This window comes from Bos taurus, chromosome 14, assembly GCF_002263795.3.
Source record: "Bos taurus isolate L1 Dominette 01449 registration number 42190680 breed Hereford chromosome 14, ARS-UCD2.0, whole genome shotgun sequence".
NCBI lineage: Eukaryota > Metazoa > Chordata > Mammalia > Artiodactyla > Bovidae > Bos > Bos taurus.
The window spans coordinates 8,279,397-8,303,267 of NC_037341.1; the positions used below are offsets into that span (position 1 = coordinate 8,279,397).

The 23,871-nt window shown below is 49.3% G+C and overlaps 2 protein-coding genes across 6 annotated transcripts in view; one reads left to right on the plus strand and one right to left on the minus strand.

Moving 5' to 3' along the window:
* TG (thyroglobulin) overlaps window positions 1–23,871 on the minus strand; it is a 235,939-nt gene that overhangs the window by 61,900 nt on the left and 150,168 nt on the right.
* Window positions 1–23,871, plus strand: part of SLA (Src like adaptor) — a 38,354-nt gene that overhangs the window by 1,950 nt on the left and 12,533 nt on the right. The window contains exons 2-5 of one of the 5 annotated variants that reach the window (XM_059893200.1): window positions 11,477–11,622; window positions 16,389–16,604; window positions 21,870–21,969; window positions 22,809–22,895. In XM_059893200.1, the coding sequence (XP_059749183.1) occupies window positions 16,541–16,604; window positions 21,870–21,969; window positions 22,809–22,895 (251 nt within the window). In that variant the 5' untranslated portion in view covers window positions 11,477–11,622; window positions 16,389–16,540. Of the gene's footprint in view, window positions 1–11,345; window positions 11,623–16,388; window positions 16,605–21,869; window positions 21,970–22,808; window positions 22,896–23,871 lie in introns of all 5 variants that reach the window. The other 4 variants (XM_010811932.4, XM_059893201.1, NM_001024533.2 and 1 more) reach the window with 4 other exon arrangements.

The window sequence follows — 23,871 nt, forward strand, 5'->3', positions numbered from 1 at the left end:
CTTTGGAGGGGAGGTGTCGGGACCCCTGAGACACACAGCTGGCAGTGGGGGGACTTTCTGGAGACAGACATGCTCTGGGAAGATAGGCAGAAGCAGGTCTAAGTGAGGCTCTGTGGCTGGTGAGTCGTGGCTGCTCACTGATGGGGAACTCTATGCCAGGAAGGGCTGGGAGAGCTCAGACCGGGCACGCTCATGCCAGAAGGAGATCTTCCAGCCACAGAACATTCTAGCACAGAGCAGGGTTCTCACTGTGGACACTCCAGCTTGCTATTAGACTTTCTAGAGGTATATCCTTAGGTGAGACATTTAAATCTCTCCAGGCCTTCATTCTCTCCTCTGGGAAGTGGGAATAATGGTACACAGCTCACACAGGTATTGGGCAGATTCAACGAGCTAAGCTATGCAAAGTGTCCAGGCCAGTGTCAGACATGTAGTAGGGGCTCAGTAAAATGCTACCAGCATGGAGTCATAACGTGTGTAACTGGAGCCCAGGCAGGTGGACATCACAGTGGTGCTTCTAGGCATCTGGGGTGTGGATCTTCTTGGGAAGGTGCCAACAATGACTGATGGTAACAAACAATAAGAATCCAAGTAGGTGAGATTTTTACAGCGCATATGATTAAATCAAAGGCAAACATGGGAGGCATACAAAAATCTGAAAATAAAATGCAAGCATTAGGAGATATTTTGGAGAACTAGAATTTTCTAAGGAACACGGCACACTCCTTATCCTGCTAGGTTCTTCCATGTCCAGAGAGCCTGGTGTGTCAGGGAAATGGCCTGGGTTTTGGCCTCAGAATGTCCTGAATCGGGGTTGTGCATGTGGTGTGAAGGGATGGAGTCTGCCCAGCTGAGTGGCAGGGGAGGCATGTTGCATGAAAAGTTATTTTCCTGCAATCTTTCTAACAATCCTGTTAAGATTACCATGATTATTCGCTTCCAACAAATGAGAAAATGAGGCTCAGAGAGGTTAAGTGATTCATCCAAGTCACACAGCTGGTGAGAGGCTCCGAGGGCTCCAAGGGCTGAGACGGGGGAGGAAGAGCCCCACCTAAGTGAGCTGAAGTGGGGGGAGGACAAAAGTGTGTATTTAAAGCAGTGCTCGTAGTATTAAGAGAAGTATGCTCCATCGACTGCAGGGTGTCTTTTTGTAGGTTGCTGTGAGATCCTGTACTGGGCTGTGGTTCTTTCAAAAATAGGGAGGTAAACTCAAGTAAAATTTCTGGCAAAGTTTGGTGCAAACTATAGTCTTCAGTTGGGAAAATGTTATTCAAGAGTACTTAAGGAACTTGCCTAGTGTTCCAGTAGCTAAGACTGTGAGTTCCCAATGCAGGGGGCCTGGGTTCGATCCCCGGTCAGGGAACTAGATCCCACATGCTGCAACTAAGACCCTGTGCAGCCAAATAAGTAAATAAATATTCAAAAAAAGAGTGCTTAATAGGCTCTGAAACATACAATGGTAATAACAGGGGAAAAAAGTCTATGGAATAGGCTGAAAGCTATTTAGACTCTTGTGTCTTAAAAAAGATCTAGAATCTGGGAAGTAAGACCAGGAAAACCTTTTTTTTAATCAGCTCCACCTGGGCCTACATTCTGGGTTGGTCGCCAGTGAACTCACTGTGTGACTCTGGGCAAGTCGCTTTGCCTATCTGAGTGTTTGCTTTTTCCTCTTAGTATAATAAAAAGAAGACCAGCTTCCTTATGTGTTTGTAGAAAGTTTAAATTATATACAATATGTAGTGCGTGCTAAGTACTAAACAGCAGCTACTATCACTCCTAACCCAGACAATTAAAGCACCCAAGCTGCTTGTGTCTCCATCGGCAGTAAACAGTAGCGGGCAGTGTTCAATATGACGGGTCACATGGCACAGCCGATGACCTGTGATTCCTTGCTCGATTTTTCTGAATACTTATTTCTACCTGGTGGTCCTCCATCTCACTTAAGTGAAACAGCTATAGGTAGGTTCGTCCTGCACTGAAATCATCTTCCCAATACAGAAAGAAAAAAACATTCCTCCACTCTTAGTTTCAAGAGCTGGCAATGTATTTCCAAGGGGAGTGGGTCTTCCTTAAAGACTTAGAAATTATTCATCTCAGGAAACCCCAGTCAGCTTCCTGCATTAATAGATGCTGCTGGGTTTTAATTTCTCATCTGACATTCAGCAAGAATTTATTCCCCCAGCTCTGAGAAGCTGGAGCTTAAAATTCTCATTAAAATTTTCCAGCATGTCAAGCTAGAGCCTTTGGCTCTTGTCAGCAACCTGAGGGCCCTGTTAGTACATTTATCCATCCGTTTGTCCACCCACTCATCCATCCATCCATCCTTCCCTAATGAGCAACGCATTGAGGCCGTATCCTCTGACTGATTTCCTCCCCTCCCACCTCCCCAAGAGTTCCGAAGGAAATAGGTACACTGGTCCCGACCACTTCCTCCCGTCTGAGAACCACCACGGGGGGAGGCAGTTCATTTCGTTACGGTAACTGGAGCTACAGACAGAAACCGTGGGGCCTCCAAGCCGCTCACTTTTGTTGCCATACAGCCTCGCAAAGTCACGCTTCCCTCCTTGGCACCTTCAGGCAACTGGGACCATGGCTGGGGGACTCGGGGTGGGGGTGGGGGCAGGTGGGGAGACTTCAGGAGCTTCAGACCAAAGTGGGAATTGTCCCTGCAATGGTCCTTGGGGGATAGGCCCGCCCTGAGAGGACAGGGCTGCCCCTGAGGGCACAGCCCTGCCTGCCTGCCCTGTGCTGGGTACTCTGGAGGGACACTTTTAGCCACTCGACTGAATGCAGTGAGCCCTTACTACGTGCCAGGCACCTGCAAGGTAATGATTTCTCATTGAGCAATACACTAAAGAAAGGATCGCGTGCTCAGGGAGTTTATAAACTGGGGCTGTTGAAGACACAAATCCATAACGAGGAATTGTGGTGTGAGGCATGAAGGGGCCAGAACCCTGGACAGAGGGCAGAGGGAAACCTGTTGTCAGTGAAGTCTTTACCTTTAATTCTCACTTTAGCCCTTGGAGGCAGGCACGCTCCTTCTCAAAGTACAAATGTGCCATCTCCCCCTACTCTTCTGGACTCCCACAGCCTCCAAGTCACGTGGACAATCAGCTTAAAGATTACATCCTCTGAATAGAACTTGGAAGAGCCTGGTAGGTCAGGAACCACTTCCTGATATGCTACTTTAGCAATATACCAACTGGTCTATCTACTTAACAGCTATGATGCAACTGACCTCCTAGCGTACAAGAGCAGCGCCACGATCTTGTCATGAAAAGGGGTTGATTTAGCTTCATGTAACCCTCTGTCCACTTCCTTATGACTCAGAGCAGAGGACTTAAGAGCCGGGCTCCGGAGCCAGACACCTGGGTTCAAGCCCTGCCTCCTCTCTTACCAGCTCGCTGATAAACCCAGATAAGTTATGCAAACACTCTGGCTTTGGTTTCCTCAGTCCTACAAGAGGCATAATGGCCGTGGTGTGTCTCTCCCGGGCACAGGGTCTCCTCAGTTTTCATCTCTTCCTTTTCTTTCCCTTTGGAACACCTAGTGTGTTTCAGGTCTGAGTCAACACAGACCTCTGACTTCAAGGCACTTACAGTCACTATCAAACCACCACACAAGAGAGTGTCAGAATCCCCTTTGCGGGCAAGGCGGGTGACCCTGAGCATGTAAGGATGAAACCCTGAGCTGAGAAAGTGTAGCTTCGGGGGTCCCCACCCCAGGCATCTGCAAGTGATTCACGTGCGGCTCAGCACATGCAAAGGCCGTTAAGAGACAAAAGAACAATTTCCGTCTCCCTTGATAAGCTCATGAGCCTCGCTGGTGGTTCACGTATCTGTACAAAGAGCAAACCCAAGTCTTGCTGGGAAAAGTTATGCAATACAGGAACCCCTAACTTCACCACGCCCGGGCCCAGACGTCCAAACGCCCTCTCGCCTATCCATCTGCGTCACCATCGACCTCCACCTTCTGACGAGACCTGCATTTCCCAGGCGTTTGAAATGAAAAGCCCATTTCGTCTTCACTGCTTTCCCATTCTGTGCAATTGCGTATCTCTGTGATCTAACATCAAAATAATTGGCTTTCTGACTGTTTGCTCATTGCCAAGGTCTGTGATTGTCAGCTTGTAGGTTATGTGGGTATCGAGGACCTGGCCTGACTTCATTTGTAACGTGGTTTTTGTCAGGAAGTGTTGTTTGGTGTTCAACAGACTCACAGACTGGAAGGTACCATATCCCACCAGCCCTGTGTATTGCGGGGCAGGGGGGAGGAGGGGAGTGGTCACTCTGAGTATGAAAAGTTGATTTAGGGGAAAAAAAAAAGAAATGGGGAAATTAAAAATTTTTTTTAGTGAGATGTTAAAGCCATGCCAGGAATAACTGTATTGTTCACCTCTCCATGCTGGACACCACTTTTTAAGGATCCCGCTAGGCCTGGGGTCAAGGTGCTCACTTGTAGCACATTTACTGTTGGCAGAGAAATGAGCAACAGAGCACTCACTCCCCGCCTCAACACACGCACACACCCAGCAATGTGCTAATCTTGTAACACATACTCTCTAATCCTTACTTGTGAAAATTCAGCAAGGAAGCTATGGCTAAGCTCAGTTTTAAAACAGAAATCAACAAAAAGCAGTGGAAAGAAGTTTAGCGACATTCTAAGAGATGAAACTGAAATACGCCCCAGCACCAAGAGGTCCCAAATCTGGATTCTCCCTCTGACATCCTAAAATGACTGTAAAATGTTTTCTAGGATGTGTGTATCCTGGTCTCAGGGTAAAGCTGAGACTCCCTGTTATCCTGAGGGTATACGAGATCCTCTTCTGGACACCCAAGGGTGAAAGGAACATAGGCTCATGGACATGTGGGTCAATGATGATAAATGGTCAGTGACTCTCTGTGGTGAAGAGCGCTGGATGGTTGGGGAGGGTGGGCGGGTCATAGCACTTATCCAAAATTACTGAGAGGCCTTGAGAACAGGGCTTGCCCTCTCTGAGCCTTTTCTTTGTAATTGAGGACACTGAACTGCTCACCTCCAGTTGGTGCTTTATGATATTCTAGGGTCAGAAAGTCCTCTCTGGAGAGGTAAAGGGGCAGGGAGTGCTGAGCCCCCAACCCCCAATAAGCCTGCTTTTATCTATTTCACATGTTGAGCTTTCTGGGGAAACTTTGTCAGAACAGGTTTCAACCAGCCGGCTGGACCGCAGGCTTCTTCTCTGCACAGGGGCAGGAGAACAAGACGGGCCTGGGGTCAGGGAGGACGGGCCTGTGGCTGCACCTGCCCGGCGAGGAGAGCTGGGAACCATGTGGGTCACAGGGCGGCACACCTGCCGAGCAAGGTCAGGATGTGGTGGGGTGCCCCCGGAAATCCTGAGAGATTTTTGGCAGGGGAGCCAACCGATGCTAAGGTCCTGGCCCAGTTCTTAGGGCCCCTGCTGCGGGTGGCAGACCACAGGCAGCCCCGAGCAAGTCCCAGGGCTGTTGGGTGGGTACCGGGTACCACTCAGGGTGTGGGGTAGGGGGTAATTGAGACAAAAGGACCATAAGCCATTGTCTGGCCCAGCCCTTTCCCCACCATACTTGAGAACCTGAGGCCTAAAGGAGGGGAAGGACTGCCAAAGTTTGCCCAGTGACCTAGCTGGCCACCCAGTACCCCTAGGGATCCAGCGGGTAAATCTGTAGTGATCCCATCTTACCACGCTTATCTCTGCTTCAGATATGACCTTAATTTAATCCTCAAAACAACCCCTCAGGGCACGGATTAGAATCTCAAATTTCTGCATTTGGAAAGGGAGGCTCAGAGGAGCGCAGCAAACTTGCTAAAGGACACACAGCCAGGAGGTCAGGGAGCTGGAATCTGAACTTCTGCTTGCCTGCGTTGGAAACCCTTTATTCAAGGCACCCTCCTTCTTCCCTAGTTCTACTTCTGATTATAGAAGCAGTTCAGGCACGTGGGAGAAAAACTGGGCGATTTTAGAGAGGTGTAAAGAAGTAGTCAAGAAATTCACCTATAAAATCAATCCTCAGAGAGCCCTTGAAAACACCTTGGCAATAATTTCCTTTAACAGTTTTTCACATATATGCGAATGCGTGTTAAAATTTTGGGCTTCCCCGTAGGCTCAGACAGTGAAGAATCCACCTGCAATGCAGGAGATCCAAGTTTGACCCCTGGGTCTGGAAGATCCCTGGAGAAGGGAATGGCTACCCACTTCAGTATTTTTGCCTGGAGAATTCCACAGACAGGGGAACCCGGCAGGCTATAGTCCAGGGGGTCACAAAGAGCTGGATACAGCTGGGCGGCTAAGCACGCGTGTTGAAGTTTCATAATATTGACATAGTATGAGTATGGCTAGTTTTCTGTTTGTTTGCTTTGTTTTGGGCTTTTTTCTCCCCATAGCATTAATATTTCTTCAGAACAATGCTTGGAAAGGCTGGAAAACTTTCCATACAATTCACTCCTGCCCTCCTGACCACACCAGGCTGCCTGATAGTGGCCGTGACCGCTGAACCTGAGCAGCCCTTAACTGGCACTTGGCACTTCTCTCCTGTCCTTCCTCCTCCCCCAGTTAAAACCCCAGCCCTGGGCTTCCAATCACTGCAACTTGACATCCAAGAGACCCCTGGGGACCTCTGTGTCCCCTGGACTAAAGGTCCACCCCAACGTTTATGGCCCTCAAAGCTTCCTTTGGCACGCTTTCAAAATCACTTTCGGTTGTGTTCTTGGACTAGACCCGAGGGCAGGCAAGCAGGACAGCCTTCCGCGGTGGTTTTGAGAATGGGTTTGGGAGTCAGGCAGAGCTGGTGTAAAGCCTGGCTTGCCTTCTTACTACTCATATAACCTTGGACACATTGCTTAGTTCCTGTCACCTAAAAGCTGGGCTCTTGTGAGAAGCTGGTGGGGGAGTGTGACGTCTGTAAAATGCTGGTGCCCGGCAGAGGAAGGGCTGACCACCTGGGGCGGTGCTGGTGATTCTGTGGTGACCGCTGCTGTTGGGATTCGGAGGTGATGGGTGACGAGGGCCCCCACTGGTGCCACCATGCCTTCACACCTTAGAAGCAGGTCACGTGGACGGACTTGCCACTGCCACACTCTGTGGGAGAAGTATCTGATTCCAAAGGGAGGGCTGCACCCCCAAGTGAGTTCTCACCTCCCAACTGTCGCCACGCTTACCCGACTGTTCTGGACCTGCCTTCCCTGGGTTGGGGCTCCTCGAGCTGCCGCCCCCTTGTCACACTATGAAGGGGTTCAGGTTACTTCCTTTCCCAGAGTGAGGCTTGGCCTTTAGGAGCACAGAGTGGATGAGATGCACAGAGCAGTCCTGGGATGCTGCTCCCTGAGTGGCAGGCGCTATGTCCACCCGGTAACACAGAGCCCAAGATGGAAACTTCCCTGATCTGGTCAGACAGAAACCAGCCTGAGAAGGCAGGGCCCACACGCCTTGACTCCTCCATACCAGGGGTCCGCTCAAAGGGCAGCCAGCCATTTGCTGACCAGAGTCCTTTGGGGACCCAGCTTCCTCCTGGTGGAGTCTGCAGCATGGCCCTGGGGAAAGGGCAAGGGCTCTGCAGCCAGGGCCAGTAGGCGGGCCCTGGCATCCCTGCTCCACGGGGCTCTGGCCCCGGGCGTGTGGGCAGGGGAGCCAACCAGCTGACCTCCACACTGAGAAGGTAAATGCAGAAATTCTGCCTTCCGGGATGCCGGGAAGATGAAAGGTGGTGGCATCTGCTTATCGCCCACACGAATCACCCTGCCCATGTCCTCAGAAGTGTAAAGACCGGGCTTGTATTTTATTCCGTGTAACGGGACTTCTTAAGAAAGCGATGATGGGTCTATTAGTAATCATTTTCAAAAGGTCACTGAAATTGCTGGAATTGAAAGAGGTTCAGTGGCTCTCTCTTTGGAGATCATCTTTTCCATTCATTTCATTTTTAAGAAGAGTAAACTGAGGCCCAAGTCTTCGCAGAACAAAAAGCAACATTGGCCCAAAGACGGGGGAAGAAGAAGAGGCGAAGGTCGGTTTCCATCCTCTGACACCACAAAGAAAAGGGATGAAGAAACCAAGCCTGTTCGGAGCCAGTGTTAATTAACTCATTTCTCTCTGGCCCTCTCCTTGTTGTTTCCAGAAGCAATTATGCCTTTCAAAGCCTCGCTCCCACCTCCAGCCACTGCATAAAACTGTCACAGATTAAATCAGATCACTCAGCCATTTCATTAGGGAAACCCCAGCTCTCAGTCTCTGGGGGCACTTTCGCTCTTCTCAAATCAAAGCCTCCTTCAGATGAGTTCACTCCTCCCTGGAGATGACAGGAAATCAGCCAGCAGACCTCCAAGGAGCAGGTGGACTGATGGGCTTTTCTGACTAGCACAGGCGGGATAAGGAGCTTACAGTCCAGCCCAGCCCCTGCTCCCAGAGTGTGCCCACCCGCCAGACAGAAACAGAGAGAAGACCAAGAACCCGGGCTTCTAGCATCCACCCCATCTCATCTCAAGACTTTGGGTATGTTTCTTTCCTTGGATGGACCTCAGTTTTTTCATCTGTAAATCCAAGTTTCAAATCTTTTGTTTTCCTGCATTGTAGTTCCTGGGCTTCCCTGGTGTCTCAGACGGTAAAGAATCTGCCTGCAATGCAGGAGAGCTGGGTTCAATCCCTGGGTCGAGAAGATCCCCTGGAGAAGGGGATGGCTACCCACTCCAGTATTCTTACTTGGAGAATTCCATGAACTGGGCAGCCTGGCGGGCTACAGTTCTTGGGGTCACAAAGAGTTGGACATGACTGAGCGGCTAACACTTTCACTTTCATTGTAGTTCCTGAATCCCTTCAAAGAGCACACACATCCTTGAGAAGAAGGATAAAGTTGTTGGAAGGAAACAAAGTTAGAATCCCCTCTGATCGATAACAAAGTCTATCGGCATGACTTTCCTGGAGTTGCTGATGTAGAGATGAGAGTATGACGTGATGGCTGGAGGTCATCGCTTGGAAGTGGCTGGGGGAGAAGATGGACCAGGAGTGAGGCTAAGACATGCTGCAGGGAAGGGGCCCGGGTCTGCAGGGGTGAGAGCTCACCTGCCTACTGGGCGCTCGGGGGAGGGGTGAAAGGCCCAAGCCCTGGGATCTAGCTGATCCTGCAGACCAAGCATCAGGCTGCAGGCAGAGAGGGGCATTGTCCCCAGTCAGTGGCAGCGCTGTGGGCACCCTTGGGAGTGCGAGGGGGCAAGGTGGGCACACACTTGAGTGATACCTCCATGGGGAGGCCTGCAGGGCCACTCCCCATGTATCCTGAGAGCTCCACTAGAAGCCCTGGTGACCACAGACGGAGCGGCTGAGGGGCTGGGGTGACTGTGGGCTCCAGGAAGTCACTGGGAGCAGGACAAAGGCAGTAGGGCCTCTCAGGACGTCTGTGCATCCCATGCAGGGTGCCGGCTCCCCAGAGCCAGTCTGCTTACTTCCCCCTTCCCTGAACAAACCTCAGGTGGGGCCCCAGAGGCGGAAGCCTTCCTGTCCACTGGGTGGGACCCCAAGGCCCCCCGTCCTCTGGGCGCTGGCTCAAGGCCCCACACAGGAGACACTTAACTTCAGAGTGAGGCTGCGGGTCCTTCCACTAGCACGGTTTCCCCAGCACTTTCTTTGAGCACATTTCCAGGAGTGCCTACACCACACCCGAGACAAAGAAAATTCATCCCTGTTCCCCCCAGAGCCAGGGTGATGCTGTTGAAACCCGCTGGCCTGCAGGAAGGGCCTGCCAGGGACAGAGCGCCCCCTTGGCTGTATTTGGGGAGGGGGGAGGCAAGATGGAGGAGGAAAAAGGGCCTTGATCTTGCATCAGAGTGGCCTCGCCCTTAAACTACCCTCATTGCTTCCAGTCACAAAGGCCAACAGGATCAGAATTCGGGCCTTCTCATTGGAGCACGTGGCCCATCCAGCCACACAGTCTGCGGTGCATTATAAGTTTAGAGTCTGGGCAAGTCTTGTGATTATCTTGGGAAGAACTCGATGATACTACAATCTCTCAGTCTGAGTTATAAGTGATAAACTTCATGTAACTAGTTAAAATAGATTAACTTTCAAAGGACACACTTTCTGGTTTTCCTTGTTTTGCAATATACCACGTAGACCCCCCTTCCTTGCCTTCCCCTGACCCGTTAGGAAGTGGTGCACACCCCCGTCAGTCTCTGAAAGGCCTTGCTCTGGGAGCATTGATCTGCCCAGTATCTGAACCTGAAATGCACAGAGGAAGGATGCAAGGGCTGGATTGGCCGACTCTGGGGCCCCTTCAAACTCCTAACGCCTTGATCTTAAACTGGAGACGAAGAATGGAGTAGAATGCAAGTTTCCAGGTGGGCTGGACACTGGCTGGGGGATTCTGTCTCATCAGTTTTCTTTGTCCCCAGGGACAGGAATACCTCTGTCTATAGGTGTGGACTTCCTCTGCTTCAAGCAGCCTGAGAGGACACTTCTATGATGGAATCATTTAAGCCCCTTTCTAAAGTACTTGTATGAAGACCCAGAATTAGAGCTTCCCTCACCATGGGCTTTCAGAAAATATACTGTAAATGGCAATAACTGGCAATTTTACGCCTATTAATTTTCTGCCAGGTTGTGTTCTAAGTGTTTCACAGGCTTTATCTATTAATGTTGCAGCCACAACCCAATGTTGTTTTATTATTATTCGCTAAAACAGGCAGGGAAATGTCAAGAACTTCCCCAAGGGCATCCAGCTTGCATGCGAAGAGCCAGAATTTGAACATTATGGAATGATGTTCCAGAGACTTAGCATTTGAACAGTATGGAACAATTAAACCAGAGACTTAGCATTCTCTGTTCAAATTCCAACTTCCCCATTCCATGCTGTGTGACCTTGGACAAAATCCTTCCCCTCTCTGAGACTCAGTTTCCTTTCTGCAAAATGGGGTAAGGGATGCAAGGATGCTGCGATAATCAAAGGCGACAGCAGGTGCCGAAGTGCTGTAGCAACACAGGAAGCAGGCAGACAACAAACAGCCCTGTTAGGGGTTTTCACTTGTCCCCGTTGTTTAGAGCATGTTGAGAAACTCCAACAGAATAGACAAAGTGGAAAGAGAAAGTACCCATTTCTCATTCCCTTCAGGTTGCAGAGCCACATAACTCCTGCAGGGTAAGAGCTCCAGAGGCCGGGACCCTGGGTGTTGAGGGTCGGGGCTCAGGAGACCCTGGGGTGGGGAGTCTGAGAGGCACTCAACCCCTCACACGAACACTGCCGGCTGCTGGCTGTCAGCCCTGCGAGGAATGGAAACTTTCTCCACCAACAACACTTGCTAGCAACTTCCCTCTCTGTGGTTTTTCTCTGTCATTCCCTTGATAAAAGAAGTAGAGCTGCGCAAATGTAACCAACATTCACGAATCTGATCTTCACATAAAAACACCCGCCTTTCAAGAAGCGAGCGGCCTGAAAATATGATGCAGGATGTACTCTAAACTGGGTCATTCTCCACCCAGAGGGCTCAGCGCGTGGCTGACTCCCCGTGTGGATCCCCTGTGCCGTTGGCTTCGAGCGGCTTCGACAGCCCGGGGAGAAAGAAAAATGGGAAACAGCATGCGATCTACCCCGGCGCCCCCCGAGAGGCCTCTGCCCAGCTCAGAGGGTAAGTCTGGCTTCTTCGGTGAAGATGGGGTGATGGGGGTGCTGACAGCTATTCAAACAGGGCAATGGGTACATAGGGCTTCCTTATACCATCTCTCTTGCTTTGCCTGTGTTAACATGCTCATGATTAAATGCTAAAAATGATCAACAATGGTGCCCTGCCAGGATGCTAAGCTGCTGGCATTTTACGATGGAATTTCAAAGCAGCTGGTTTGATCCTTTTATTTCATTTATAGGTAGGGAAACTGAGGCCCACAGAGCAAATGCAATGTGTATATTAGCTATTAGTAGAGTCAGATTTCCAACCTGAGCTGGTCCAGTTCTGAAGTCTAGGTTTTTTCTTACCATTCCTTGCCAACCCTGATATAATATTATGATGGTTATATTAATATTATCCTGAGTATATGATATTATCATGGGTATATAATGTTCGCATGGATATATAATGCTACAAAAGCTCTACCAGAATGTTTTCAGTGTAACTTGATGATGCTAGCCACCAGTCCTAGGAAATCTTCCTGAAAATAAAGGAATCTTTGTGAGCATCTGTAGGACAGCAGGGACCAGGTATTCTAGAAGGAGGGCATAGTGTGGCGGGTTAATCGAGGATGACAGGAACCAGCTTTCTCCAGATATGCAAGGCTGAGCCAGATTCTCAAAGCCACGGTCATTCAAGGATGGCCCAAGAGCTGGGAGGGGACACTGGCAAGCAGAGACGGAGGCTGAGAGCAAACCCATGGTTTAGAGGTGTGGTGGCCGCTAACACTCCACCTTTATTTCCTGTAAGAACAGTGAAGATGTGCCTATGGGTCCTTTAGGGAGTCAGAAAGGGGATGGTCAGGTTGGGTGACCCATCAGCATCTCCAGGGTGAGTCTCGTGAGCTTTGGGACACTTGGACCTCCCACCTTTTATCACAGCAAACCAGAGTCTGATCCCCCTCTCCTGACAGGGGTGACCCCACCAGGTGTCCCCATGTCCCTTGCAGCACTGAACTGGGCCAAGTTCACATGCACAGATGCCCAGTACAATGTCTGCTAAGCACAGCTCCAGACGAGCAGGGACAAAGCCAGACCAAGCCCTGTGTCCCCACCTGCCGCTTACTCCATGACGTCTGCAACCCCTTGAAAAAAGAGCCACCTTCTCATTTCTTCCCAAATGGAGATACTCTGTATCCACGGTCCCATGACTCCTCAGATGCCCCCAGGTGACTGTGCAGAGACCCTCCTGTTCCATCCTTGTTCAAATCAGATGCAGGGCAATTCTAGTGACGCTCCTGTCCAGCTCCACAACACCCCTCCCCAGACCTAGGTGGGAAGACACTGAGACGGTCCCCCAGACAGAGGAGGCGGAGCCACGTGATTAGGGGGCGGGAGCATGTGCACCCCGGGCAAAGTTCCGAGCTGTGTGCAGTTGTGCAGAATGGCTGCGCCTGAGCTCCTCTCCCACCTTCTCCCAACCAGCTCTCATCAGTCTCCTGCTCTGACCCTGGCCACTTCTAGAAAAGCGAGGCTGCCAGGCCTGGGGCCCCGGCTGCCTGTGGGAGGCACCACCCAGGAGCCCATCTTGTGAGTTCGCTTCTCCCACGGGGGTGGCGGGGGCGGCGGGGGCGGCATGCTTGAGCGAACTCCATGAAAACACAGGCCTCCAAGGACTCGCCCATTTGCCTTTATTTTCTCAATGCAAATCGTCATGAAATAAGTTTCTCTTTTTCCACTGTGTGGGTGGGAGGGTGCCTCTAGAGAAGCAGGCCAGGGGTCTCCCCGACCCTCTGCCCCCTGGTTCCGAGAATTCCCCAGGTGGTACCCGGTTTGCTATCCAGGCAACCACATCAAGTGCTGGCAGCCGGTGGCTTTTGCATCCCCCACCCCTGAAAAGTTTCCTTTGTGATCAGTCCTAACTTGATTTCCTCTTTCCTCTAACACCTACTTTAATAAGGGATGAGGTGGTACGGTCGATGCTAAGTGAATAAGTCTCGATTCAAATGATGTAAAGAAGGTGGGTTTGCATGGAACAAGCACTTTTCAGCCAACACTCCTGCTTACTCATTTTATTGGTCTCAAGGACCCAGGAGGTCTCCCGGGAGCAGGTTCTTTAGGCCAACTGACAGTGCTTCCACTGACTTCAAAAGCCCCACAGCCCCAGGCTCCATATATGGATGAGCAAGAGGTCAACAATGTGGACTTCTAGACAAACAGGTGTTCTGAGCAGGAATGTGAATGCCTGGGAATATGGATTTGCCCATCTGTTTTCTCCTCAACTAAGCTTGCCAGACTATTCCTGATTAGTTCCCAGAGACAAATATCATAAAACCCAGAGAGACAGCAGGGCTTGCTAGAAATAGGACAGGTCTCAGAGGCAGATGACCTTGTTGGGCTTCTGGTATTGTCCTGCGGGGGCTGCCTGACCACAGGGAAGTCACTCAGCCTCCCACGGGCAGGCTGTCAATGGAGATCAGAGTAATTCTTCCCCAACAGCGATGAGAGCACAAAGCAGCTACCTGATACATGTGGGTGGAAGCACTCCTTTATAAAACTCTATTTAAGGTTATCTGATGGCACTCAGTTCAGTTCAGTCGCTTAGTTATGTCCAACTCTTTGTGACCCCATGAATCGCAGCACTCCAGGCCTCCCTGTCCATCACCAACTCCCAGAGTTTACCCAAACTCATGTTCATCGAGTCAGTGATGCCATCCAGCCATCTCATCCTCTGTTGTCCCCTTCTCCTCCTGCCCCCAATCCCTCCCAGCATCAGGGTCTTTTCCAATGAGTCAGCTCTTTGCATGAGGTGGCCAAAGTATTGGAGTTTCAGCTTTAGCATCAGTCCTTCCAGTGAACACCCAGGACTGATCTCCTTTAGGATGGACTGGTTGGATCTCCTTGCAGTCCAAGGGACTAGGCTGTGTCTAAACGGCATTCCCCCCTGCCCTACCCCCCGCCCAGGAAAAAGTTTTAAAGTGGGGATTCCGTGACTTGTTCCCAAAGCATCCCAACGAGCTCATTTTCTCTGCAAATTCTATGCATGGTTCAGACTTCAGTTTGGGGCCAGAGGCAGGTGGAACAAAGTTAAGTAAGACCCAGGGAATTCCCAGAGAGCTAGGAAATGGCATATTTCCACCCTAACAAGAGAATTCAGTTACCTTGCTGTGATCTTTTTCCCCTCCCTGTTTCTAACTTTCTTACTGCCCTGACCTAAAGTGAGATCTCACTGGCAGAGGTGGTAACACAAACCCAGACAGTCTCTGCAAGGTGGAAAGAATGCTAAACTGTGCATTTACATAGCATCAGGAGTGCTGCCCAGGTGGGTGGAAAGAGGGGCGGGTGGGGCTCTGGGGAGGAAGAAGGGGCAGGCGGTCTCAGAGGCAGGGGACTACTTCTCAGTGAGTGGTGCTCAGACCACCTGCCTCGATCCTCTGGGTAACCATCACAAATGCAGATTCCGGGCTTTCCTGGTGGTCCAGTAGCTAAGACTCCATCCTCCCAGTGTAGGGGACCCAGGTTCAATCCCTGGTCAGGGCACTAGTTCCCACGTGCCCCAACTAACCGTTCACATGTCACCGCGAAAACCAGACACAGCCAAATAAATAAATAACTTTAAAAATTCACATTTTGGGGCCCCACTCTAGACCTGCTCATCAGAATCCAGGGATGGTGGGAGGGGACAGCATGCCTGATTTCCTGCAAACCTCCTGGTGCCTCTTAAGCTGCCTAAAGCTTGCAGACCACAGACCTGATGCTGCACCAGCATGCAAGGAGCAAGAGAGGAGAAGCCAGCCTGTCTCCCTCGTGTCTCTCTGTCCTTGTTTGTAAAAAGGGGAAATTCAAGTTACTTGGTGCTTATATGCATCAGTCATGAGGCCACATGCTTTAGACACATCAACTCTGGATTCTCACCTAGAGCTAAGGTTCATCCCTATTAGCATCTCCACTTGGCAGCTGAGGAAACTGAGGGATGAGATGGTTCAGTTGCTTGCCCTAGGCCATACGGCTGGGATTTGGGAAGCCAGTGGCCTGAGTCTAGAGTTTCCCCACCACCCTGACATTATATGCCTGGAGGGGATGGACTTACTAAAAGGACAGGTGTTCCCTAGGATGACGGACAGTGTGGTCACCAGATCAAATAACACAGACACTCAAGTGGCCTTGTGAAAGACAGACAGAAACGCATGCCAGATCTCTGACTAGAGGCACATTTCCCACCCGGTCTCACTGACTCCACTGCCGGTAGATACGATGGCTTTAGGACGAACATCATTCAACTTTTACACTGAACGTGTATTATTTGTACATTTCATGGATACCATGTAAATTATGACCAACCCATCAACCCTGACTTCACATTGCTTAGAATGGGATTAAAGATTTTTTTAAGTAAATTAACATTAAAAAAAAAAACAAAACACTAGGCTCAGAGGGTTAGTGTTCCAGCATACAAGGAGTTCCCTGGTGGCTCAGATGGTAAAGGGTCTGCCTGCAATGCAGGAGACCCAGGTTCAGTCTCTGGGTTGGGAAGATCCCCTGGAGGGGGGCATGGCAACCCACTCCAGTACTGTTGCCTGGAGAATCCCCATGGACAGAGGAGCCTGGCGGGCTGCAGTCCATGGGGTCCCCAGACTTGGACACGAGTGCAGTGACTCAGCAAGCACGCAGCGTAGGTGGTGCTCAGCTGTGACCAGGAGAGCGGGCAGTCAAGAGTCTGTGACCGCTGCTGTTAGGTTACCTGGTTCTGAAACTAGGCCCTCAACTTGCTGGTTGTGTTTTTTTGGCAAGACTCTCCACCTTGATGTCCCATCCGAGAGCCTCAGGGTCTGCTCAGTCCCACACTTGCCCATCTAATCGACAGAGAAGTCAAAACCTCTCTGAGCCATCGGGTCCCGCTTTCCAGCCCGTTACAAAGGATCCACAGGCACAAGTGTCCCGTGATGACCAAGAGGACTCAGCATACCTGCTATCAGGCCGCTCTGCCCAGCCTGTCTCGTTATTTAGGTGTGTGTTGGGGCCAGGGGTGTTTCCTGTGAAAGACAACTAAAAGTAAGACCTTCATTGACTCCTCCAAAGGCCATGAGTTTGAACATGACTCAAGGGAATGCAAAACAAGAAGCTGAGCTCACTAAATTGGTTAACTCCTGTCCCGCCATCTGCACTGAGTAGCTTTGTGTCAATTCTGAAGCCACAGTTAAATCAGCTTTTGTCCAAGTTCATCATGAGTCAAAGGTCAACTGGGCAGAACTTGGTAACTAAGTCCCAAAAGGAGCAAAGCAGCTTCGTGACCTCACCATGAGCCTGGCAACCCCCATGCTCTCCCTTGAACATGTTTCTGAAACTCCTCCAGCCTTGTTTTCTTCACCTTTTAAATAAGAAGATGAAAGTGAAAGTCGCTCAGATGTGTCCGACGCCTTGCGACCCCATGGACTATACAGTCCATGTGATTCTCCAGGCCAGAATATTGCAGTGGGTAGCCTTTCCTTTCTCCATGGGAATCTTCCCAACCCAGGTCTTCTGCATTGCAGGCAGATTCTTTATCAGCTGAGCCACCAGGGAAGCCCAAGAATAGTGGAGTGGGTAGCCTATCCCTTCTCCAGGGGATCTTCCCGACCCAGGAATCGAACTGGGGTGGGTGTCCCGCATTGCAGGCGGATTCTTTACCAACTGAGCTATCAGGGAAGCCCAAATAAGAATATATGTTCCATATATTTATCGTGTTGTATTGGAGCCAAGAAAGTAAAGAATGCCTGCTTTTGCAAGATAGTTATACATGGGATCTACTAAAGGCTTTCTGCACTTTAAAAGAAGTGACAGGCCTTACCTGGTGGTCCGGTGGCAAAGACTCAGGGATCTCAATGCAGGGCCCTGGGTTTGATCCCTGGTCAGTGAACTAGACTGACCCCACATGCCACAATTAAAAGATTCTTCATACTGCAACCAAGACCAAATGCAGCCAAATAAACTAAAACTTTTTTTGCACTTGGACTGTAATTTTCCTATGCAGCTAATTAACATGGATTGCTCTCAATGGCTAAGGCCACTGAAATTCATATAGTACAAAATTAGTTTGTATTGAAATGCAAAAAAGCACAGATACTCTTTATAGTAACTAGTTATGTCTCCAAGACTATTAATATTGTAAATTTAGCCTTGTGGTTAGGATTTACTAAACCTACACATCCATAAATTGTACTTGTTTATACAATTGAAAACCAAACAAAAAAATGAATGATAATGCTACTCTAAGGAATAATAATGCAAAAAAAGGGCCTGTCCTCTTGTGACCAAGTAATATTTGTGTCTAGTAAGTTCTGCCTCGGTCTCCTTCCACTTTTGGATTCATTTCCTATTTTACAGTTTTGTACAGTGTGTTTAATCTGACTCATTTTTGCGTTCAGCTATCAGCAAATATTTGGTCTCTTGAACTGCATCTTCTGTTCTCACCAAATGGCGTTTATTTTTAGAAGATAAGAATATTTTTAAATTTACAGGACTTGAGGTTTTGCAAAATTCAGAACACTACTAGCTGAGAGTGGCCTGGGATCACAACAGAATGATAACCTCAGCCCCTGCCATAAACACGATACCAGCTACCACTGACTGAGGCAGGCTCTTTTCATATACTTCCTCATGAATCCTAACCCGATCCGAGAGTTCCAGTGTAGTAGTTCCCATTTTAATACATGAAGAAATCAAGCTCAGATGAGTTAAAAATAAATCTCTCCCCAACTCACAGAGCAATTATGCAGAGGAGGTGGAATTTAAGCCCGGTCTGATTGATTTCAAAGCCAGTCCTCTCTTCTGAAAGCTCTCCCTGGATTTCTCCTTTGTCTGCCCAGCATGCATCTCATCACTTAATTCGGTTCCTTATCTTGAGTCTGCAATAATCCTGTCTGCTTCCTCTGAGCAACTCTTCCCTGTATCCTTCATTTATCTGACTTAATTCAAACTCTCTGCTCTCCACAAAGCTAGGGACTACAGAAGTCCATAATCCTGTGTTTGAGCTTTATGAGCAAACTTAAGTTTCCTATTTTGCATTAATTTCACCATAGGGACCAAAGTTCATGGAGACTTAGGTGTGATTCTAGCCCCAGACCTTACTTAAAACGGCTGCCCTTCCCACAAAAGTACAAACCAAACTCTATCTCCCTCTGACTTTGCCTTCTGTTTTTCCAGCGCTGGGGAAAAATAAGGTGATGGGGTGGACCTAAAACCCCTCGCAAAAGACCAAGCAAGGGCCATAACCTTGAAGCCAGAGCTCGAACTCAAAGTTTCTCAGTGATGTTTAAGTGTCATAGCTATCGAAAAACATCATTACTACGGAAATTCCACAGGACACTCAACTCTGTTATTGTGAAATTGAAACCCTCCAGCCCCTGAAGCCTGTTTTCCCCTCCTTGAAACAATTTTTTTTGTAAAGGGATTTTGTTTTTGTTTCTGTTTTTAGCATTAAGAAAAGACGGTTGCTCTGTTCCACAGCCTTAATCTTGAATCAGAGATCAAAGCCCCGGCTCCTCTTGTAGACATACAGCTTGTTTCCAGGTTCCATTGCTGTCACAGATAGCAAAGCTGCGCATCTCATTTTCACGCTTGTTTTTCAAAACGGTCTGGTTGCGGCACCCCACCCCCACCCCCGACCATCCTGCTTGCCACAAATCAGGCTCCCTTCTCTAGGACGCTTTAAAAAGCTCAGCACGATGGCAGTTTTCAAGGCCTCGTAGCATCAGGACCTCCTCACGTGTTCGTTTGATAAGCCTGCCTTGAGGATCCCAGGCTGGGTCCACAAGACTGCTCCTCCTGGAGTTCATGGCCGTTCCCTGATGGTCACACATACAACACATAGAGCCCCAGCTCACTGCCTCAAAGGCAAAGCCCAGAGCCGGAGAAGCAGGACCCCGGGAAGCCTGGGCTCCTGAGCAGCAGGTGACCTCTGCGTCGACAGAGGTGGGGGGGGTGAGAGAGGGGAGAGCAGAGTGTGGTCCAGGTGGAGGGAACAGCCTGTTGACTGGCTCTGCGGATGGGTAATCTGGCCAGCTGGGAAAAACACAACAGCCCATCTCAGAGCATCGCAGGCAGTGGAGACCCTATTACTAAGTGGTCCTTCCATAGTTGGCGGCTGTCAATCTAAGAGGAACAGATTTCCGTCATGAAGGCATTTTCCAACCCCTCATTTTCCAGAGTAACCCACATCCTGGAGGGGAAAATGTGACCACACTCAGAGCTGCCAATCAGCCTCAAAACCAGGACGATTTACCAGCATCTGGACAAACCTTATGCACCGGGCCTGGCTTCCTGGCACGATGCCTTCCTCAGCCCCCTACCTAACATTCTACCTGCAATTTCGTGCCCTTTTTCTTAAAGAGGATCTCCAGATCTGCAGGGGTTTCATGGCCCACCGAGTCTGGCTCTACCCCTTGTTAGAACTCGGGACTTTGGGCATGAAGTCCAACTGTAGCACTGCCCCGAATTACTGAACCGGGTCTGGGCTGCACAAGGGAAGAGCTCTTTCTTGATTCAGCAAAGCAGAGTGTGACAGAGGACTCCCCACAGGTGCAGGGAGGGTCAGAGACCTCACAGGTCAGCCTTCTCATGAGCCCTCCCCCACTCCAGTGACCACGGCCACCATGAGTCACTTTTGGTTTCCATCTCACACACAGGGATGCTTGCTCTTACAGGGTGTGTTGTGTATGACTCAGCTTCCCCAAGTGAACAGTCCATCTGAGGACACTATTCCACGGCCATCACTCATTTCTCATTTATTCTTACTCATCCTTGTACTTAAGCTCTCTTTCAACTTAGTCTGATGGGGACTATGTGAGTTGGAGACTACAGGACAGATGGGCTGTAAGGGACAGGGGCTAGAGGTTCCAGCATGAGGACCTCTAGATCCTAGAAGGTGGCCCCCAAGCCTGCCTGGGGTGAACGAGGCAGGGAATGACCCCTCCTTCCATGACTGTTGTATTCTCTAGAATATGAGCTCCATGTCAGCAGGGAGACTTGGCTTGCTTTGTTCACTATGCTTGGCCCACAGTAGTGGCTCAATAAATAATTGGTGAATGAATGAATGAATAAATAGCATGTTACCTAGACTTTTGAGTTCAGATGCCCAGCCAGCAAGCAGACTAATAAATGCGACATCACAGCAAACAATAACTGTCTTTGCCAATTTGCTGTTGTTATTGTTCAGTCACTGAATCATGTCTGACTCTTTGTGACCCCATGGACTGCAGCACGCCAGGCTTCCCTGTCCTTTACTGTCTCCCAGAGTTTGCTCAAACTCATGTCCACTGGGTCGGGGATGCCATGCAACCATCCCATCCTCTGCTGCCTGCTTCTCCTCCTGCCCTCAATCTTTCCCAGCATCAGAGTCTTCCAGTCTGTAGGATATGCTTTTTCCCCAAAAATGTACCCTGATATTACCCTATAGCTAAGACACCTGAATTATGGCAAATCACTAAGGCTGTGAAACAAGGCTTTGCTTAGTGACAAAAAGCAAACACACATGCTGTCAGTCTCTCTTTAGTCTACAGTAAGCCGTACTAACCTCAGCCAGAATGAACCAAAGAGCATGCTTTCCTTTTCAAAACTGCACCAGAATTACTTTCAACATATGTATGATGAGTACTTCATTTTTTTCCTACCTCCCCACCAGCAAAGGTCCCTGTTAAGTCGATTTCTGACTTGGCACCTGACATTCTATGGGGAAGAAGGGATTTGTTGAGTTTCAGAGTTAATAACCTCTTGGTCCTGGTGGGTCCCCAGAACTCATGGGGCCTAACCCTGACACCCCACCTCAATAAGTTGCAGATGCGGAACTCGCAAGCCCCAAGGAGGGTACCTGAAGCCATGGTAATAAGACAGGATGTTTTCACAGCATCTCATCATTCACAGGTCTTGCTATATACTTTCATCTTATCTCACAAAAATCCTGGAAAGAGGAGTTATTAGCCCCATTTTAAAGATGGGAAAATGGAGGCTAGTAGGCATTCCAGGACTTGCCCAGGAGTATATGGATCAGTAGACACCAGGGAACACCCTGGAGTCAGACCTTGTGACCTCAGCTCAAAGACCTCCGCATCCCCATTTCCCAGAGGAAAATGTCCAGGTCAGGGCAAGAATGAGCAGGAGAGTAGGTCACCTGACTCACCATTCCTGAAGAGAGGAGGACCAACTGAAAATTGCTATTTCAAAACAATCAGCTGCCTTTTGCTGCGAAGTCCCCAGGAAGGTCTCACCTCTGCCCCCACCTTGGTTTTGTTTCCCCAGAACTAGACAGTGACTTTCTGGCTGTGCTGAGCGACTACCCGTCTCCTGACATCAGCCCCCCAATATTTCGCCGTGGGGAGAAACTGCGCGTGATTTCTGAGTGAGTGAGCTTTCCAAAACTTCTATGATGCCCCCGAAGAACTCGACGCTGGTGGGAGTTGTTAGATTTTCTCTATGGTTGTCCAGTTCCCCATGGGCCCTGGTCCTGTTGTGAGCTGAGAACGTTGGCCCAAACAGCGGGCCTCCAGGCTTAATCCTCCTGACTGCTGCTGGTGCTCTAAAACTTTCCCTGGCTCCCAGTTGCCCAATGGATAAAACTGAAATTTCTTAACTTGGCTTTTGAGACCCTTTACGATCCAGCTTCTATTTCTTATGTTGGCCTCATCTCCCCCCAACAAGGGCAAGGTTGAGGTTATACATTAATGCAGACTCAGGAAGAGGACTCAGGAATCTGGGGGGAAAAAAAAAAAAAACAACTTCTGATGATAAACAGAAAAGTATTGCCTTCTGACCTGTTGTCTCTTTTAGATTTGAAAAAGGCTGTAGAAGACATAGGGGCTCTGAGCCCCTTTTATTTAGATCCTCACTGATGTAGACATGTGAAACTTGGTTACATCTCAGGGTCTAATTCAGCAGAGTAAACCTTTATTTTTTAAAAAGCCTCCAACCATGGAAGATAAGCTAGAAACATCAGCTGCTGATCCCTGAAAGGTGGCTATTGCCAGCACATGGGAAGACTTTCTGTTTAGATCAAAATGGGGGGATATACTCAAAAACTAAATTTTCGTAGGAAGAAAAGTCTAGTTAATGTGGCCAAGGACAGACCTTAAAAAAGGAACATCCCAACACACGTGGGATTAAATCTGGTTATTCTGTTCATTCATTAAATCACTCACCACTTCCCCAGTCACTCTTTTCTATTTGTTCTTATCCTTCTAGTGAAGGGGGCTGGTGGAAAGCCATCTCTCTTAGCACCGGTCGAGAAAGTTACATTCCTGGAATATGCGTGGCCAGAGTTTACCATGGGTGAGTACATTTCTAAAATAGCATCAATAAAGCACGATCTCTATGAGAGAGTGGGCTTCCCTGTGGCTCAAACAGTACAGAATCTGCCTGCCATGCAGGAGACCTGGGTTCAGTCCCTGGGTTGGGAAGATCCCCTGGAGAAGGGAAAGGCTACCCACTCCAGTATTCTTGCCTGGTGAATTTCATGAACAGAGGAGCCTGGTGGGGTTACAAAAAGTTGGATATGACTGAGTGACTAAATTTCATTTCTATGAGAGTGCATAGAGAGATCCCAGCAGGGCACACAGGAAAGGAAGGTGTTAGTTCAGTAGGGTCACTTCTAATCTTAGCTCAGTCTCTAAGGACAGAAGTGTCCTTGGGTTAACCCTTTCTCTCTCTGAGACTCAATTTCTCCATTAGGAAGATGAATAACGGACCTCGCAGGTATAATGTGATGTTGCTATAGCAATAAGGATTCAGGAACTGTGATCACAAGAGGCAGCAGATGAAAGTCAGCCAATCTGAGGCACAAATCCAGAGACTGTCACTCAGTGGCTGTATGAGAGTGGGCAAGTATCAGCTTCCTATCCCCACTCATTAAATTGAGATTGTAGTATAGAATGATAGGAATAATGATCTATAGTAATGAGACCAGAGTCTGGGGCTGTTAGGAGAATGAGAGAGGATAACACACAGATTCTTGGAACTGGGCGTGGTGTTACCACCAGTTACTCAGCACATACTGTGGGTGCATGGGTGCTCAGTCATGTCCAACTCTTAATGAGCCTATGAATGGTAGCCCACCAGGTTTCTCCCTCCATGGGATTCTCCAGGCAAGAATACTGGAGTGGGTTGCCATTTTCTCCTCCAGGGGATCTTCCCAACCCAGGGATCAAACTCATGTCTCCTGAGTCTCCTGCATTATCGGCTGGATTCTCTACCACTGAACCACCTGGGAAAAACCCACTCAATACAGACCAGCCACATTCTTATCAAA